This window comes from Apteryx mantelli, chromosome 23 (assembly GCF_036417845.1).
Source record: "Apteryx mantelli isolate bAptMan1 chromosome 23, bAptMan1.hap1, whole genome shotgun sequence".
NCBI classification, from domain to species: Eukaryota; Metazoa; Chordata; class Aves; order Apterygiformes; family Apterygidae; genus Apteryx; species Apteryx mantelli.
The window spans coordinates 275,363-292,268 of record NC_090000.1 but is presented as its reverse complement, the minus strand read 5'-3'; the positions used below and the strand labels follow the sequence as shown (position 1 = coordinate 292,268).

The 16,906-nt window shown below is 44.5% G+C and overlaps 1 protein-coding gene across 3 annotated transcripts; it reads left to right on the top strand.

Annotated features, from left to right (window-relative positions):
- Positions 1-75: 75 nt before the first annotated feature.
- HYOU1 (hypoxia up-regulated 1) lies at positions 76-16,859 on the top strand. 3 transcript variants are annotated; one of them, XM_067310065.1, is made up of 25 exons: positions 76-127; positions 275-366; positions 878-971; positions 2,274-2,352; positions 2,641-2,795; positions 2,893-2,969; positions 3,790-3,971; positions 4,625-4,740; positions 5,499-5,682; positions 6,138-6,272; positions 7,172-7,254; positions 7,354-7,486; positions 7,836-8,023; positions 8,301-8,439; positions 8,549-8,609; positions 9,417-9,499; positions 10,133-10,333; positions 10,788-10,987; positions 11,668-11,755; positions 12,339-12,461; positions 12,848-12,981; positions 13,503-13,587; positions 14,060-14,312; positions 15,113-15,190; positions 15,766-16,859. In XM_067310065.1, exons 2-25 carry the CDS (start codon positions 303-305, stop codon positions 15,825-15,827), a joined length of 2,997 nt encoding a protein of 998 aa, XP_067166166.1. In that variant the 5' UTR covers positions 76-127; positions 275-302; the 3' UTR covers positions 15,828-16,859. The 3 variants fall into 3 exon arrangements, with proteins under 3 accessions (XP_067166166.1, XP_067166168.1, XP_067166167.1); XM_067310066.1 differs by lacking the exon at positions 76-127 and having other exon boundaries at positions 228-366; XM_067310067.1 differs by lacking the exons at positions 7,172-7,254; positions 7,354-7,486.
- The last annotated feature ends 47 nt before the right edge of the window (positions 16,860-16,906 follow it).

Here is a 16,906-nt window from a genome sequence, read left to right as displayed (position 1 = left end):
GCGCGCGGCGCCCGGCGCTGGCGGCCGCGCCAATGAGCTCGCGCCGCGTCCGGGCCGGGGGTTGCGCGAGGCGCCGGGCCGCTGCCGCAGCACCTGCCGGCGGCGCCGGGCAGCGCGCGGGGCGGAGGTGGGCGCCGGGGCCGGGCGGGCTGGGGCGGGTCGGGTCGGGTCGGGCCGGGCCGGGTCGAGCTGCGGGGCCGGTACGCCGCTTTGCCGGGCCGAGCCGGGCCCGCGGCGCGGCGGGCGGGCCGGCCGTGACGGTGTGCCGTTGCAGCGGGAGGCGGGCCGCCGCGGCGACGAGGATGGCGCAGGTGCCCTGGTGGACGCTGGCCTGGCTGCTGCTGTCCTGCTGCCTGCCGGAAATAGGTACGTGCGGCCGAGCTGGGGCTGCGGCGGGCGGCCCCGCGCTGTCCCCGCCGCGCCGGGCCCGGCGGCGCGCCCAGTCCCGTCCCGTCCCCTCCCCCCCCCGCCTTGCTGGGCCCGGCCGCTGGGTGCCTCGGCGCGCTGGCTTTGGGAACGCCGACAGGCAGCCGGGGGCCGTGCCTGTCCCGCGAAGCCTTTCGTTCCCCTCGTGTTACCGAAGCTCGGGCGGCAGTGGGCCGGCGCAGGCACCCCGCGGGTGAGCTTCCCGGCGGCTCCCTAGGATGCTCGGGGAAGACCGAGCATCGCGAGCAACTGGGGTCGCTCTAGCCTTCTTGTCTTGGAGCTGCCTGAGCCCCACTTGGTGTTTCGTTAGCGTCCTGCAGCTCCTAGTCCCTGAAGAACTCTTTGCCTTGCTTTGTAATCTTCCTAAAGACACTTGTCTAGTGGGAAAAGGGTTATTTTTCTGCAAAGTAGGTGTGTTCATTCATGTGTCTTTTTTCCTCGCGTGTTGCAGAGTCTCTGGCTGTGATGTCGGTGGATATGGGCAGCGAATCCATGAAGATAGCCATTGTGAAACCTGGTGTGCCAATGGAGATTGTCTTAAACAAGTAAACAGCAACTATTCTTCAGTATATCCGTGTGTTGAGATTAAGTGGCGGGAAGATGAAATGTGGTGGGTTGCTGCTCACCCGTGTTTATGGGTGTCTTGTTCTGTCTTATTTCTTGGAGTTTGAAGTGTCCTTGTAAATGCTCTGAGTTAATAATTTGCAACAATGGAGAGTTTTAATTAATGCTGTTTGTGTGTTGTAAGCAGAATAACCGCAGCATCTAATTTAGGATTGTGTGACTTTAGTGCTCTCCAAGGCAGCAATTCAGATTTTGCCTTACCTTAGAGGTGCTCTCTTGCACTTTAGGGGTCTTCTAAGCAAGTAACTCAAAGTCTGTATAATTAAGAATGTGTCATGATCCAACTGTAAAAGGATGTAATATCACGTTTCTATATATTCAGATAAGAAGCCTTATTCTCAGTTCTCCATAAGGGAATGGATAGACTATTTTGTTCTATTGCAGCTGTCCAGAACCCATAGTCATTTGTGAAGCAAATAAAACTCTTCTTTCACTTTGCTTCTCCGGCCAGTCCCTGAGACACTGCATTGAAAAAAATCGCAGTTGGGAGAGGATGTACTATCAGGAACATCCTCGCTTTCCGGGAGTCTAGGCTCTGACAGATAATAAATGGATCTTTCACCCAGCTCCCTGAAACTTGGCAGTCGTTGATAGAAAGAGGGAACTGTCTCACTTTGCTCACTAGGGGAGGAAAAAAAAATAAAGCAGATCTTGTCTGATTATGAAGCAGCACTTTCCAGAAAATTGTTGGTGAGCTTGCCTTGTTCATAGAAAGCTGGTGGGTTTTTTTTTTTGGTAGCCTTATGTTAGAGGATTGATAGCATGTTATGAGGCATTCAGAAGTGAATAATATGCTGAGGTATTTCTGAACTTTGTAGGCACTTGAAGCCATTTAATAGTTACCATAGTGAAATAATCATCCCAGTGTTTTAATGCTTGGATTGGAGCAGGAATGAGTCCCCTCTGGTAGGTTCCCTAGAGCTACGGGAAAACATGTAATTTGCCCACAATAGTGATTGTTAGTTTGAAGGGTGGCTGTCCAAGTTTCAGTTAAGCATGTTACTTGCCCTTGTCATGAGGAACATCAGCAGGCATGAAAGCTCTGAAGGGAGAGGCTGCTATTGCAGCCCTTCAGGTTCATGGAGGCTGGCCTTCTTCTCAGTAGGTGGTATCTGAGCATCTTTCTTTAGTCTATCAAAATCAAAAACACTCCCCATCCTCACTAGGAACGCTGTATTGATGGCCACCTCTATCAATTGTTTTATCCATCTCTTCCTACATAGGGAGTCACGGAGGAAAACTCCTGTGGCTGTTTCCTTGAAAGAAAATGAGCGTCTCTTCGGTGATAGCGCACTAGGAATGGTAAGAGCTCTTGCTCCTCAATACGCCAAATGCAATTTCTGTGCACAGATTATATTTTCCCTCTTTTGGGTCTTTCATGATAGATATCTGAGTTAGGAAGTTTTATTTTTCATCTTTACTTTTTTGTCTTAATCCATGTGGTGTTTTACTGGCTTTCTGTATTGGTTCTTTGTGTGCCTTCCGAACTCCCATAGCAAGAGCTGTTCAATGTGTGGAATAAGAGGAGTTTATCTGACAGCAGCAGAGCTGAAGAAGTCTAGTTGGGTGACTTGCTTTTTCTTTCCGTAGTCGATAAGGAGCCCCAAGGTGGCATTCAGATACTTTCAGGATCTGCTGGGTAAGCATATTGATAACCCCCAAGTGGCACTGTACCGATCACGATTCCCAGAACATGAACTGGTGAAGGATGAGAGGAGACAGACAGTTATCTTCAAGCTATCCCAGTAAGTGACTACTTCTGGGTTCCTTATGGGTGGGAATTCTGCTACTGGACTTCTACAGCTGACTACTGTAATTTTCTTTCCTGTTTGTTTCTTGCAGAACGATGCAGTATTCTCCAGAGGAGATGCTGGGAATGGTCTTGAACTATTCACGTGGTCTGGCTGAAGAATTTGCAGGTTGGGAAGATTTAGGTGTTTCTTACAGTATCTGTGCATGTGTATGTTCATGTATATATTAAAGGATTTGAATGTAGATAGGAGGAATCTGAAAACCCACAGAACTTTGCAGATAGGATTTTGGGTATCTTGAGCTTTAGCTTGTAAGCAGGACTTAGGAACTATCAAGCTATCATCTGTCTCTCATATGATGAGAATTTGGAGGCTTGATGCTGTTGATTGTGGACAGGCCAGATCCCACCCACTGTTGCACTGAAGGACCCTTACTGGCAGTCTCTGGAGAAAGAATAAGATGTTCTCTCATTCCTACAGTGTGACTAGAGCTGAGGCACATTGATAGCTTGTGTAGGGAGAGGTGGAAATTGCTCTGTTCCTGTCCATGTTGTAACTGGTCTGGATGGAGACTTACTGCCAAGGTTGAACTACAATAAAAGAGCAAAAAGTATTGTTCACTTAGTAATACCAAAGTCAGTTCAAAGACTTTTTAGTCTAGAGAGTAAACTTAATCCATTGATAAAGTAAGGTTCTATGAAGATCGTATTTGCTGAAATTTAAGGCATCTTAATTTAAGGCTGAGTAATTTCAGCACACAAAAGAAATGTCAGTAGCCTCACTGCTTTGTGAGAATCTACAAAGTCTGTTTGGTTTCAACAGGAGACAAACAGATTCAGCTTCAATGATCCTGGTTGCTGATGCTGCTTCAGGATTGATTCATGTAGGGGTTTTATCTTGGAGTCTCTGGCTTTGCTACCATCACCCTGTTATGAGTCTCTGTGCATGGCTGCACCAATGAAAAACATGTTCCCTTCAATTCTTTCAGAGCAGCCCATCAAGGATGCAGTGATCACTGTTCCTGCCTACTTCAACCAGGCAGAGAGGAGGGCGGTTCTGCACGCTGCTCGCATGGCTGACTTGAAAGTTCTGCAGCTGATCAATGACAACACTGCTGTAGCGTTGAACTACGGAGTTTTTAGGAGGAAAGACATCAATGCCACTGCACAGGTATGTGCAGTTGGGAGATGCAGAGAATCCTGTGCGTGTTGGGGGGAAAGTGCTGCAGATACACTCAGAAATGACTTAACTGTAAGGAAGTGGGCTTTGCTGTTTAACCAGTCTCTTTTGTTTTTGTACGTGCATCAGCAAGATGAAAAGATAAAACCCTATCTGAATACCATGGGAGAGCCATGGTGTGGAAAAGTATAGCTAATTTTTGAAATGCTTCTGTGGCTGAAAGCTTCCAGAGTGAAGGGCAGATGGCTGCAATTTAGGATTTCCAGTTCCCATTCTGTAAACCTGTGTTTGTTCCTTGCCTTTTGGCTGGGAGTGGGGGGAGAAACATTAGTCATCTTGTAAGGAATTGACTCTGAAATACTTAATTTTTCCTGAGGTTTAAGAAACTTTTAAAGAGCAAAGCTTTGTTTCCTGCACTGTAGAATGGGTGAAAAGGATTTTCTTTTCTTCTTGTATCAAGTCTGACAGTGAACATCTTTAGTTTGATCAAAGCCTGAGTCCTGCTGCTCTGTCATACGATATAAAGCCAATTCAGTGAGCGGATAGTCTTGACCTGTATCAAACTTGGAAAGCCACAGATTCTTTTTTTATTCGTGGGGGATATCCAGGCATTTCTGCTTCACTGTCCCAACTTCTCTTTTCAGACTATCATGTTTTACGACATGGGAGCAGGAAGCACTGTTTGTACTATTGTTACATATCAGACGGTGAAAACTAAGGACTCGGGAACCCAACCTCAGTTGCAGGTCCAGGGTATTGGGTAAGAATTCACCTGTGGGTTTTGTGAAACTCATGATATCAGGAAAGAAACCACTTGTTTCACAGTCTCTTTTAAATGTGGACTTTTGCAGCAAGACTTAAACATGGTAACTCGGATAACGGAGTGGGAAGCATTTAGAGCGGAAGGGCTCAAGTTACTAATAATTCTGGTATCGCTGTCTTGTGCGGAAGGTAACTGAGAAGTTACAGAAGGCTGGGGGAGGGATTAACCAGTATGCTTAGTCTGTTTTATGCTTGGATTTTTTAATAGCCTTAAGCCATTTTAGTATAATTCTATTTCATTTAATTTTATAGAAATACAGTATGTCAGTTTGACATAGTGGAATATGAATGAAAATACAGTGCAGCTACGTGTTATCAGTTAAGGAGAGGAGTGCTGTGCATATCTATCCCAGCAATTTTAACTCTAAAACATTTATACTACTATTTCTAAAAAAAATTCCAGGGACCTGAGACTGTTATCCTTCGGCTTCTCAGCTGTTTGACATGCTTAGCAATCAGGCCTTTATCATACGCATTTTGAAGTTGCATGTTTAAAAGCTATTGTCATGGTGACTCTCTCTCTTCTTGGTTGATGCAATGTTATTTTTGGAACAGCTGTTGGTCTTTCATAATCATTCACAGCTGGTGGCACTACAGCTACTTTTGACTGCTTTCTGCTCTGCATATTTGTAAAATAATAAATGAGGTTTATTTTCAACTTGTTTTAGCTTATGATTTTTTCTTTCTTTTGCTCAGGTTTGATCGTACTCTTGGAGGTTTAGAGATGGAGCTTCGGCTCCGGGATTATTTGGCAAAACTCTTCAATGATCAGCAGCCTTCAAAAGATGTCCGAAAGAATCCCCGGGCCATGGCCAAACTATTGAAGGAGGCCAACCGTCTGAAAACTGTCCTGAGTGCAAATGCTGACCACATGGCACAGGTCTGAAGATGTGCTGCAGGGTTTCCAGCTTCTTTAGGACTCAGTGGGGGGTGGGATAAGGACAAGTATGTAGGAGCACTATCCCTCTGCAGTGTCAGTATGCTGAAAAGCATCGTTTCTGCTCTTCAGAGATGGTGGCATTTGGGTTTCCTCTAAATTTTTGTCCACATAGTACCATTAGTGATTTAAATGGATGGATTGGATGGGAGTTAGTCATGTTAAATCTGATAAATAAACTTTCATGGGGTCTGAGAGAAGCTCATCTGTTATATCCAGAGCCCTATGTCTTCTGTTCCTCTCATCACCTTAGCAATGGTAGGGTTCAGATGGAGTGCAGTCAGGTCCCAGGTACATTAACAGAGCTGGAACTTTCCGTACCCCAGGCAAGTCAGGCAAAGATGTTGCTTGGAGAATGCTCCATGAAAAATGTTATGCTGGCTGTTTTTTCCTGCCAGATTGAGGGACTACTGGATGACATTGACTTCAAGGCCAAGGTCTCAAGGCAAGAGTTTGAGGATTTGTGCTCTGACTTGTTCCAACGAGTCCCAGGACCGGTGCAGCAGGCTTTGAGCAGCGCAGAGATGAACCTGGTAGGTTTAGGAATGCATTAAGAAGCCTGATGTTTCCATGTATGGAACTGCTGTCATGTCACGATCAGAGCATCAGTGATTGTCTATTTGACATGGTATCAGCACTGCTGAGATGTACGGATGCCTGCTACCATAATAGAGTGCAGTGTTGGCGCTGCAAAGAAGTTACTTGCTGTAGTGTCAAACAGGAGTCTGTTGTGGTTCTCTGCGCTAGCCATCAGAAACAAAGGAGTTGGATGAGGGTTTTGTTCCTATTACAGAATCTCTGCTCTTGGGTTGGAGGTTTTTAATACTGGTGTCTTCTTTTTGTCGTGGATGCTGGTTCTGGTTTCTGTTTTGAAGTTTTATCTCAAACTGCCTGGAAACAGAATTACTGCTGTTCAGGCTTCTGCCTTGAGCACTCCCTTCAGAAGCCCTGTGGCTGACTACAGTTGAACCCAAATGTGATGCAGCCCTTTGGAGAGACTCATTACATTCTTAAATGCTTACATTTCAAGGTGCCAGGACATTCCTGAGCGTCTTTTGACTCTGGTATTCGATGCAAGACACTGAATCACCTCTTAGAGTCCATGTTTCCTTTTTTCTATTCTTCTTTTTTTTTTTTTTCCTGGTCTGGCTTGCTCTCTGAGTCCTTGGCTGCTCTGACATAAACTGTAGTCTGCTCAACTATTTCTGAATAAAGTCCCATATTTCAGGTGACACTGAGCAGCAGCCATATCATCCCTGTTTGATAGGCTTGGTTCCAGGTTCCTCATCCTGGCATTGGGACTGCAAGATGTAGCATGGTTATTCTCAAAGCACATCAGTGTGTGGCAACTGGGGAAAGAGCGTAAGGAAGCCCTGAACTTAGCTTTCCAAAATTGCTTTCTCAAGACAAGGTGACTGTTTCCAATCCCTAGGGTGGAATTGACCAGGTGATACTAGTTGGCGGTGCCACACGGGTCCCCAAAGTGCAGGAGGTTTTGCTGAAAGCTGTGGGCAAGTGAGTATGTGAGGCCCCCTTCTAGTCTGTCTCCTATTGACAAATTATTGTTCATGCCAGTGGCTGCAAAGCTTATGTCTCTTGCTTTTCACTTCATAGAGAAGAACTGGGCAAGAATATCAATGCAGATGAGGCTGCTGCTATGGGTGCAGTGTACCAGGCAGCTGCTCTAAGCAAAGCCTTTAAGGTGAAGCCTTTTGTTGTTCGGGATGCGGCTGTGTTTCCTATCCAGGTAACCCTTTACTTGCTTTCTCTTGGGCAAGGTATGGGTAAACTGGGCTATTTTGGGAGGAAACATTCCAGGTAAACTTCTGTAATTTTTTTGGAGTAAGGAAGCTATGGAGACCTTTCTGCCAATCTAATAAAGCAAAAGAAAGTCTTCAGTATAATAGAAGTGCTACATCTAACAAGTCCTTAGATGACTGTAGGAATTTAGACACATCTGTAGAGAAATGCTTAACCTGTCCTCCAGCTTCCCCCGTGAGGTACAGCAGCCAAATGCTGCGGGACCCTCTGACCTTGGAAACTGTGGAGGAAGAGGTTTGTACTTGTCTGACTCTTACTTTACATGCATGATGCAGGTGGAGTTCACTCGTGAAGTTGAGGAGGATGATAAATCCAAGAGTTTGAAGCATAACAAGAGGATTTTGTTCCAGCGCATGGCGCCCTATCCACAGCGCAAAGTTATCACCTTCAACCGCTACACGGATGACTTTGAGTTCTATGTCAACTATGGAGATCTGTCTTTCCTGAACCAGGATGACATGCGGTGGGTTGGGACAAGCATCTGAATGAACAGCTCAGTGACAGTGCAATATGCCTAGCTGGAAAAGTTCATAGGCAGGCCTATGTATCTGGCTAGCAGCCGGTACATATTTGCAGATCTGTTCTCCAACTTGTTTGTGCTTTAGCAAACCAAAAGTACTGGTGACTTGCTTTGTGCAGTTATCAAGCACTGCAAACATGAATGTGAGAAGTGGTTAGCTGCTCTGCAGCATCATTTTCTTAAAAGTTTTCTCTTTCTGCTTTTGTCTTTGTATCATCAGGATTTTTGGATCTTTGAATCTGACTACTGTGAGGCTAAAGGGAGTTGGGGACAGTTTCAAGAAGCACCCAGATTATGAGTCCAAAGGCATCAAAGCTCACTTCAACATGGATGAGAGTGGAGTACTAAGTCTTGATCGGGTAAGATCCTGTTGTGATGCTTGTCAGCTTGTTCACTTCCCCAGTTCTGTCACTGTCTATGGTAGTGGAGGTCCCTGCTTATATCTAACTCCTTGTTTATCTCTCCAAGGTGGAATCTGTGTTTGAGACCTTGGTGGAAGACAAGCTGGAAGAGGAATCAACGCTGACAAGTAAATGCTGAACTTTGATATTCATACTCTTTTGTGTTAACTGCAGTAGCTGGGATAACTACAAGCATCCCACTTCTTTGAGCAGAGCAAGAATCGTGTACTGGGTGGAGGGGGGGAGGAGAGGAGGTGGGGAAATGGGCAGTTAACTGTAGCCTCTGATTATGTTTACAGCTCCAAAATACCTAAAAGCCCTTTGCAAGTGGCTGCTGGGTGCTGCAAGGAGCTCTGTCTGAGATGTCATACACTCCTAAGGTGACTATGGCATGCATTGCGACTTGAAAAATAAGAGTTGTTTCTTCCTTGTTCAGCTACAGCTGCTCATTTCAGGAGGACTGTCCTGAAGGAAAGTCCTACATCCATAGCCCTGCAGCATTCTCTTTTCTGGCTGTCTGGGCTGTGATGCCGCTGATCTGTGCTTTGCATTGTCCAGGTTCTGAAGCAAGAGCAAAGATTTCTCTATAGAAAGGGAGGTGGAAATCTACTTATATGGAGATGAAGGAGAGGTGCAGGGGTTGCTAATGCAGTCGTAGGTTGAAGCTTGAAGTTTTTTAACTGAAGTAATAAATTCCAGGCCATGTTCTTACAGAGATGGAGGTCCCACTCTGTGTGTGTGTGTATGCAAAAGGAACAAGGTGAAGTCAAGGGAAGGGTGAGTTTCTGCAGTGTATATATAGCTAACCTGTTAGGGAACTTCTTGGTAATTACTGCGTTTGTGAAGGGAAGAACTGAGAGCTGAAGATGGCCTTCCTCCTCCTTTTGCACAGGCTGCTTTGATGATGTTCTGGAATTTTTGTTTCTCTCCAACAGAACTTGGAAACACCATCTCAAGCCTGTTTGGGGGTGGTGGCCCTACACCAGAGACTGGAGAGAACCTGACGGACTCAGTTCAGGTGAGCCCCAGGGTGCTGGCCCTCGTGTTTAAGGGGGAACCCCTGGGTCTTGCTTTGGCTGCTAAGGAGGCAGTGGTGCCTGTGAGCAGAATTAATGGTGTCTGGCAGGTTGTCAGAATTTTAAATATGTATTTTTCAGAAAGTGCTGTATTCCTCTGAGCTTCATGTGGCATGTATTTAAAGAAACTTGTGGCCTTTTGCTGGCAAATCCAGCAATGGGTGGACTGGCATTATGGGCTGGACTTGTTTCTGGTGAAATCTCTTCTTTCTACATTAGGACAATTGTTGTATGGACAGGCTTCTGTCTGTGTTGTCAATGCAGATGATAGCAGGCTCCTTGCTTTCTGGGCCATGTAGGCACAGCTGTTGTTGTGCTGGCAGAGTGATTCGCTTCCCTTCCAGTGAGATGAATGCTCCTTGTCATGGAGTCATGTCCTGCATTGAAGTGGTTCTTAGTTATATTCTAACTCTAGCCCACCTAGCATGCTCCCTCACTAATGGCTGCAGTCAGAGTGAGCACTGAATTTCATACATGCAACTTTGCATAGAATATCTGTTTGGTGAAGTATTTGCATGGAATTTCTATGTAAAAACAGTGCTTTTGTTCCCCCTTTACTTACCTGTGGTGACCAGGAAGAAGAAGAGAGCCTAGCAGAAAGTGCTAAAGAAGAGCAGGGTGAGAAACAAGACCAGAAAAGCAGTGCAGAAGATGCTGGTGAAGAGCAGGGAGAGGAGAAACAGCAGTCACCACCTCCAGGTCAAGACAAAACAGAAGCTGTTCCTCCAAAATCAGAGTCACAGAAAAAGGAGGAAGGAGAGAAATCGGAGTCTCAGGTAAGCAGCAGATTGAAGGAATGCAACTGTGGCTTTGGTGCTTGAAAGGCATGTTTGGAAGAAATAAAATTCCTATCATCTTCCAGTGCTCGGTGTTCAGGAAAGCTTTTCCCTGTCAATGCCCTATCTTGGAAAGAGTTGCTTTGTTTGGTTTCAGTTGCAAGAAACAAATCTCTTTTCTCTGCAAGCCTCTCTTTGTCCTTTATTCCTTTTTGAGAATAGGGTAGGTAAGTACCCTGTCTGCATACAGGTTTCCACACTGTTCCTACAGAAATATCTTCATGGATGCTTCCAGTCTTGTCCTGCAGACATGACTGAGTTTTGTTCTTAACTCTCTCTGTATTTTTGGGTAAAAGGTCCTTTGAATTCAGCTGCATGAGAAGCATTTTTCAGACTATTTGGAAGGTGATGCAAATCTGTCCCTTTATCTGAAAATGTATTTTGTCTTTTACAGGATCCCAAAGAGAACAGAGAATCTGTGAAAGAGGAAGAACTGTCCAAAAGTTCTGGTGACAGTACAGATACCAAAACGGAGGAAGAGAAAAAGATCAAAGCACCCAAGAAGCAGAAGCTTGTGCATGAGATCACCATGGAACTGGATGTAAATGATGTGCTTGATCCATTGGAGGATGAGCTGAAAAGCTCAGTGAAAAAGTATGTTTGAAATTGTTGTGTGCTAAGCGATGAAGGGAGTGAATTGCTGTGGGACTAGAGGAAGTGATGGTTTCAAAATATGCTTTTTAATTGAGCTCAATTCCCTATACAAAAATTACACTATTCATACTCCTTAAGCAGATTTGTACAGTGTAAAACAGGCCTGCTTTGATCCCTGCTGCCTGTACTGATCTTTCTTAGATTAGCTCCCCGCCCTTGGCAGCTATTTAACGTGAACCAGGGGAAAATGTCTCCAAGGCAGATGCTGGCAACTCTGAATTGTAGTGGTGCATGTGTCTGCATTCTGAGATTGCAGTAGTTAAGCTAGAGGTCACACTCAACCTACCATAGCTCTTGGTGGAAGAGGAGGCAACAGCCAAAGGAACATGATGCAAATAGTAATGTTTGTCATAGTGCTACTGAGTTTCTTGAATCAAAGGGTGTTTCTGGCTTTAAATAGCTAAGCTCTTGAGTGTGGCGGTTTCAAAACTAGAGTTCTCTACTCTCTCTGTCACTTGATTTAGGTCTATTTCCCACCTGTCACCTCCCTGGCTTAGAGATAGATGATTGAGGAATGGTGATCACTCAAAGTGCTACTATCCTCAGAAACTGATGTAGATAATGTTGTGCTCATCTAAAGGCACTGATTACCTTTGATTTCTGCTCTGTTCATGTGTTAGACTCCAGGATTTGACAGTCAGAGATCTAGAAAAACAGGAAAGAGAAAAATCGGCCAACAGCTTGGAGTCGTTCATCTTTGAGACCCAGGTAAGAGGGATATAAAAGAAATGAGACCTCCTGGAAGGCAGGTAGAAGTGGCTTGTGTACTTTGACTGATCTGGATGCAGGGGAATTGTGTTTGGGCTGGGGTAGGGGAAGGCTGCTTTGAAGAGCCCAGTTCTTGTCTTTCAGTCACATTTTCTACTGGTGTTAGGCTTATCCAAGCCCATGTGGAGTAGGGAGGTTTCCTCAAGATAGAATGAACACTTCAAGTTGTCTAACAAGTTAAATTTCAGGTTTCTCATATACTTGATGTACAGTTGCCTGTGAGTTTTGGAACACTCACACTGGCTGTAAAGAAATTATGGCTGCTCAAAGGCTGTTGCAGAGAAAAGGGTAGTTAATGTTAAGTGAGTGTGAAATTATGGTTGTTGCAGCTTTACCATCATATACCATGTCTGGTAATGCTAAGAGCAAGAGCTTAGATTTGTGGGGTTAAATTAGAATCTCCTGGTCAGTGTGTAGAGCACCCCAAGAGTCCACAGTGAAGCCCAGCTGCAGGTGGGTGACCTGGTTGTTTATGCTTCCACAGTCAGTGGTTTTTAAAGGGAGGTTACTTTGTTCTTTTCAGGACAAGCTTTACCAAGAGGAATATCAGCTTGTCTCTACAGAGGAGCAGAGAGAAGAAATCTCCAGAAAGCTTAGCGAAGCTTCCAATTGGATGGAGGAGGAGGGCTATGCAGCTGCAACTAAGGTACTGTTGTGTGTAGTCAAGATAAGTCTGCTATAATTGACATAGACATCTCCATGTAGGATGACAGTAGTGATCCATTTTCGGTCCTCTGTAATCTGGTTCTTGAAAACTCTTTGCCTCCTTAGTGCATTATGCACTCAATAAGACCTCGTTCTTCCAGTCACATGTGCATGCATGGTCCCGAATAGCTTCGGCAGAAACCTGTTGATTCTACATAAAGTTTTTAGTCATGTGACTCTTGCTTTACTATTTGGAAATAATACATTTGGTAGAGGACTACAAAAACTTGCAGTTTTGACTTCTGGGGCTTACAATGTTACTATGGGGAAAGAGGTTAGACACTGGGTAAACTAATTTTCTTTTTTTCTCCTCTCCCCCATTTGCAGGAGCTGAAAGACAAGCTTTTAGAGCTGAAAAAGCTTTGTAGGAACCTCTTTTTCCGTGTGGAGGAAAGGAGAAAGTGGCCAGAACGCCTGGCTGCTCTGGACAGTCTGCTGAACCACTCGAGCATCTTCCTCAAGTAAGAACAAGTTGTTAGGAAGAAGAGTTGTGTGGCTGATCACATAAGAGATGCCAGCAGAACTTTGACCAGCCAATTCAAGTGGAATGTGGTCTGAAAATTCTAGTACTCCCAAGGCAAGGAGGCCAAAACTGTTTCTTAGTGATTGGTTCTACAGCATTCAAGGGAAGCATGCAAACCCTGTTTAAGCTGGAAGAACAGGAAGTGTCTAATGCTCTGCATGCTGTTTCTGGGCAGATCTATCCCTGTGGACTTTTTTTTTTTTTAAATCTTCCCTGTTGTCCTGCTTCTGTGGTAGCTGCATTTGCTGGTTCTGTATCCCATTCCTAGCACCCAGAGATTGATTTAGGCCTCTTCATCTTTGTTTCCTGCAGATGTAAGAGGCGCAAATGTAAAACGCAGTAATTGGTAATTGGTGTGCAGTGACTATTTTTATTATTGGAATTGAAAACACTAATTGTTGCCCATTTGTGGTCTGTTTGGTTACACAAAAAGAAACTCTTTTTTTTTTAATCTTTGAGGGGAGCCCGAATGATTCCAGAGTCTGACCAGATATTCACAGAAGTGGAACTGAGTACACTGGAAAAAGCAATCAATGAAACAATGGTAATAAAGAACTGAATGATTGTTGGGGGGGGGGGGGGCTGTTTGAGTTGTGCTTCCTGTCCCAAGTAATAGGTGTACTTTCACTCAAGGTCAGGGAATAGAGCCTGCATGTCTGGTTTCCATACCTCTAGCAAACCTTTTTTGTGTTTCAATGTTTTCTAATCCTCAGCTTGACCCCAGACTGTTTTGGGGAAATAATGATTCTTGTGTTGCATGTGGACAGCTGTCTCCAGGAGGAATGCTGTAGCCGAGTAATCTGGCTGCATACGGTTTTAAAAGTAGCTATTGTTTTTTGTTCTGTTTCTTTTTGTCTTATGCCTGGGATAACTAAGAAGCTGGAAGAAATGCAGCAGGGAACAGTGCTACCCTGAGTAAATTAGGAGGCCTAGGAACAGTGATTTTAAGATAGTGTGATGTACTGTGGTTTGTAGAACCAAGAAGTACCAAAAAGCACCTCTTTCCCCCACCCCAGGTGTGGAAAAATGAGACACTGGCTGAACAGAACAAGCTCTCTCCTGCTGAGAAACCTGTCCTGCTGTCCAAGGATATAGAGCTCAAGATAGCAGCCCTGGACAGGGAAGTGCAGTACCTTTTGAATAAGGCCAAGTTTGCAAAACCCAAACCCAGAAAGGAGAAGAACACCACAAAACCCGATTCAGGCAAGAATGCTACAGTAACGTCTGAGAGTGAGAACACTATCCCTCCCACGGAGGGGAAACATGAAGGTAAGGAAGGGGGTGGGCAGCATTGCCTTACTTGTAATTACTATGTGTAACACATCTCTGCCTTCAGTAAAAGGGAGGGTAAAGAAGTGGACAGTAGCTAATCTGAAGATGAACTGATCCTCCTGCTAGTTGTTAAACACAGTAGGGAAAATCTAGGCAGTCTTCCGCCTGCCCTCTTCTTCCCTCTCCCTGTGTTTTTGTTAGTTTTCTCTGAAGGAAAAGAAAGGGTTTATAAACTTCCTAGGAGGGTTAGTATCTGTCTTTTTGGCTAGCTGCCTTATTTGTAAGAGTAGCCATCAATTACATTCCTGGATGTCCAGAACAAGTGTGGAAGGTTATGTCCTATATTAAGGAATAGATTGAACTGTTGATGAGAATGGTTTGTAGCTTAGGTGAGCCCCGGAAAAAATCTCTTGGGACATGAAGAACTTGACTTTTGGTTTTCTGAACTTTTAAGATCTTCAGGTTCTGGGTGACCTGTTTCTCTTAAATCTAGACTGCTGTTGATCAGAAGACTTCCCAGCCTGTTCCTTAGGCCTGAATAAGAGATCCTGCTTGTTACAGCTCTAAAGGTGACTTAGATGGTCCAGGGCTTCTAGGGACATAAAGCTGGCAGTGAGAAATCAGGAACAGTTTTGTGATGTTTCTCTGAGTCCCCTACAGAGATCCACTGTGAGACTGAATTAGTACTGTCCTGCTGAGGCACCTTAGTTGGCTTGTTTGAAGACTTCACTGTTAGTCACATGCCTTGCACCTCATTTCCTGGACATTTGCGTTATTTCTTTTTGCCTTAAACATAGATAAACCTGAGGATATCACTCCAGTCAAGGAACCTCCTACAGCTGAGAAAGTAGATGATGAGCCTGGATCAGACTCAGGTGGGTGCATGTTTGGCTAACAGCCTGGTGCTTGGTAGCTATGAATGCAGGCTGTCCATGTGATTTTTTTTTTCTGTCTTTTAGACATAGAAGGCCATTAATGTGGCAGAAACTCTGACTGCTGAGTGGTTGGGATTTATGCAAAGAGGAAAATGGAAGTTTGGTTCCTTGCTGTTCCTAACTTCTTGTTCTGCTCAGTGCAGAGTTATAATGTACCACTGCCTCCTGCCTCATCAGCTGCTTGGTGCCTCTGTCGGTCCAGTTTATAGCCCAGTCCCTTAGCTTAAGCCCATCTTTGTTAAAATGATATATGCTGCTTGGCACTTAGGGGGTCCATGTGCACGTGCATGTTTTTCTGCCAGTCCTGTGTTGAAGACAGCAATAGCTAGCAGGTGGAGGGCTGTAATGTCTCTAACTCTTCAGAGCTGAATACTGGTCCCTAAAGCATTCCCATGATGTATGTACCACAGATTGAGAATTTAGCGCAAGATTTAATGAATGTCAGTGACGTTTAACACTACTTTGTGTGCTGTCAAACTATTACAATGTATAACTTAGTTCACTTCATTACACAGGGTCCCAAAAAGAGAAGAAAACAGAAGCTGGAGGAGAAAGCAGGAAAAATGATGAGTTATAACACCCCTGAAGTCCAACTAGTGTCAACATCTATTTATTTGAGGGTTACTTTCTTGTTTTTTATAATGGACCTGGCTAGTTATGATGTAAAAGACACACAACAAACAGTCTGACAACAAAATGCAATAGAGATGTACTTTTTTTTTTTTCCCCCCTGGGGATTTTGCCGCTACTAACTTAGTGAATTGTTTTTTATTTCTCTGTTCTTATGTGTTTAAAGGTGACTGTGTGCTCACCAACAATTGTCTGTTTCAGTACAGTCTTACTGAAGTCACCAAAGTGACTTTTCTGTAGAGGAAAACGGTGAAAGAAATGTTGTAAGCTTTAGGAGGTAACTTGGAACGTACACTCTGTGCCACACCTCCTCTGGTGAAGATAAAAGGGATTAATCCAGAAATGTGTTGCTAAGGTGGTGTTGTCTTTGCATATGAGGCCCTAACCTAAAGAAATGGTGTGATTTCAGCTGATGAGAAGTGTATGCTCATCTGGCTGCCTGGGAAGGCGGAACAGATTTGGGGAGGCAGATGTTCCATGCTTCAAGATGAGAATGTGTCTATTTTCCATAGACTGTTATTAAAGCCATCTCTATCCATGCTCTGTAGCAGAGTCTGAAAATGGTGAATTGAGACTTAACCAAACGATTCAGTTTATTGTTTACTATAAAATAAAAGCTCAGAAATTGCAAAGTTGAGTGGTAAGGAGACTGGAAGAAGAAATATGTTAGTGCATCTTTCTCTAGTTGTAACAACAAACAATAATGGACCACAGAAGTGGCACAGGGTTAGGTAAAAACAAGAGAAACCTGGTGAATTTAATACAGCTATCCTCCTTCTGCAGTACCTCGTGTACTCAGACTGGCTTCATTGTGAAACTTCATGTCCTTGGCTGTGGTCTCCTAACTCCTTGGGAATGTTCATGCTGCTAAAATACACTAGTGGAGTCTTTGATCGACTTACACAAACACTTGTGAATGTGCATCTGATGTTGTTCTCCATTGGCCTATTCAACCAAAAATAAAAACTACCCTTCCTGACGGTCTTGTAAACATGGTTTTGTTTGTTCTGGGAGAAACTGAGAAAG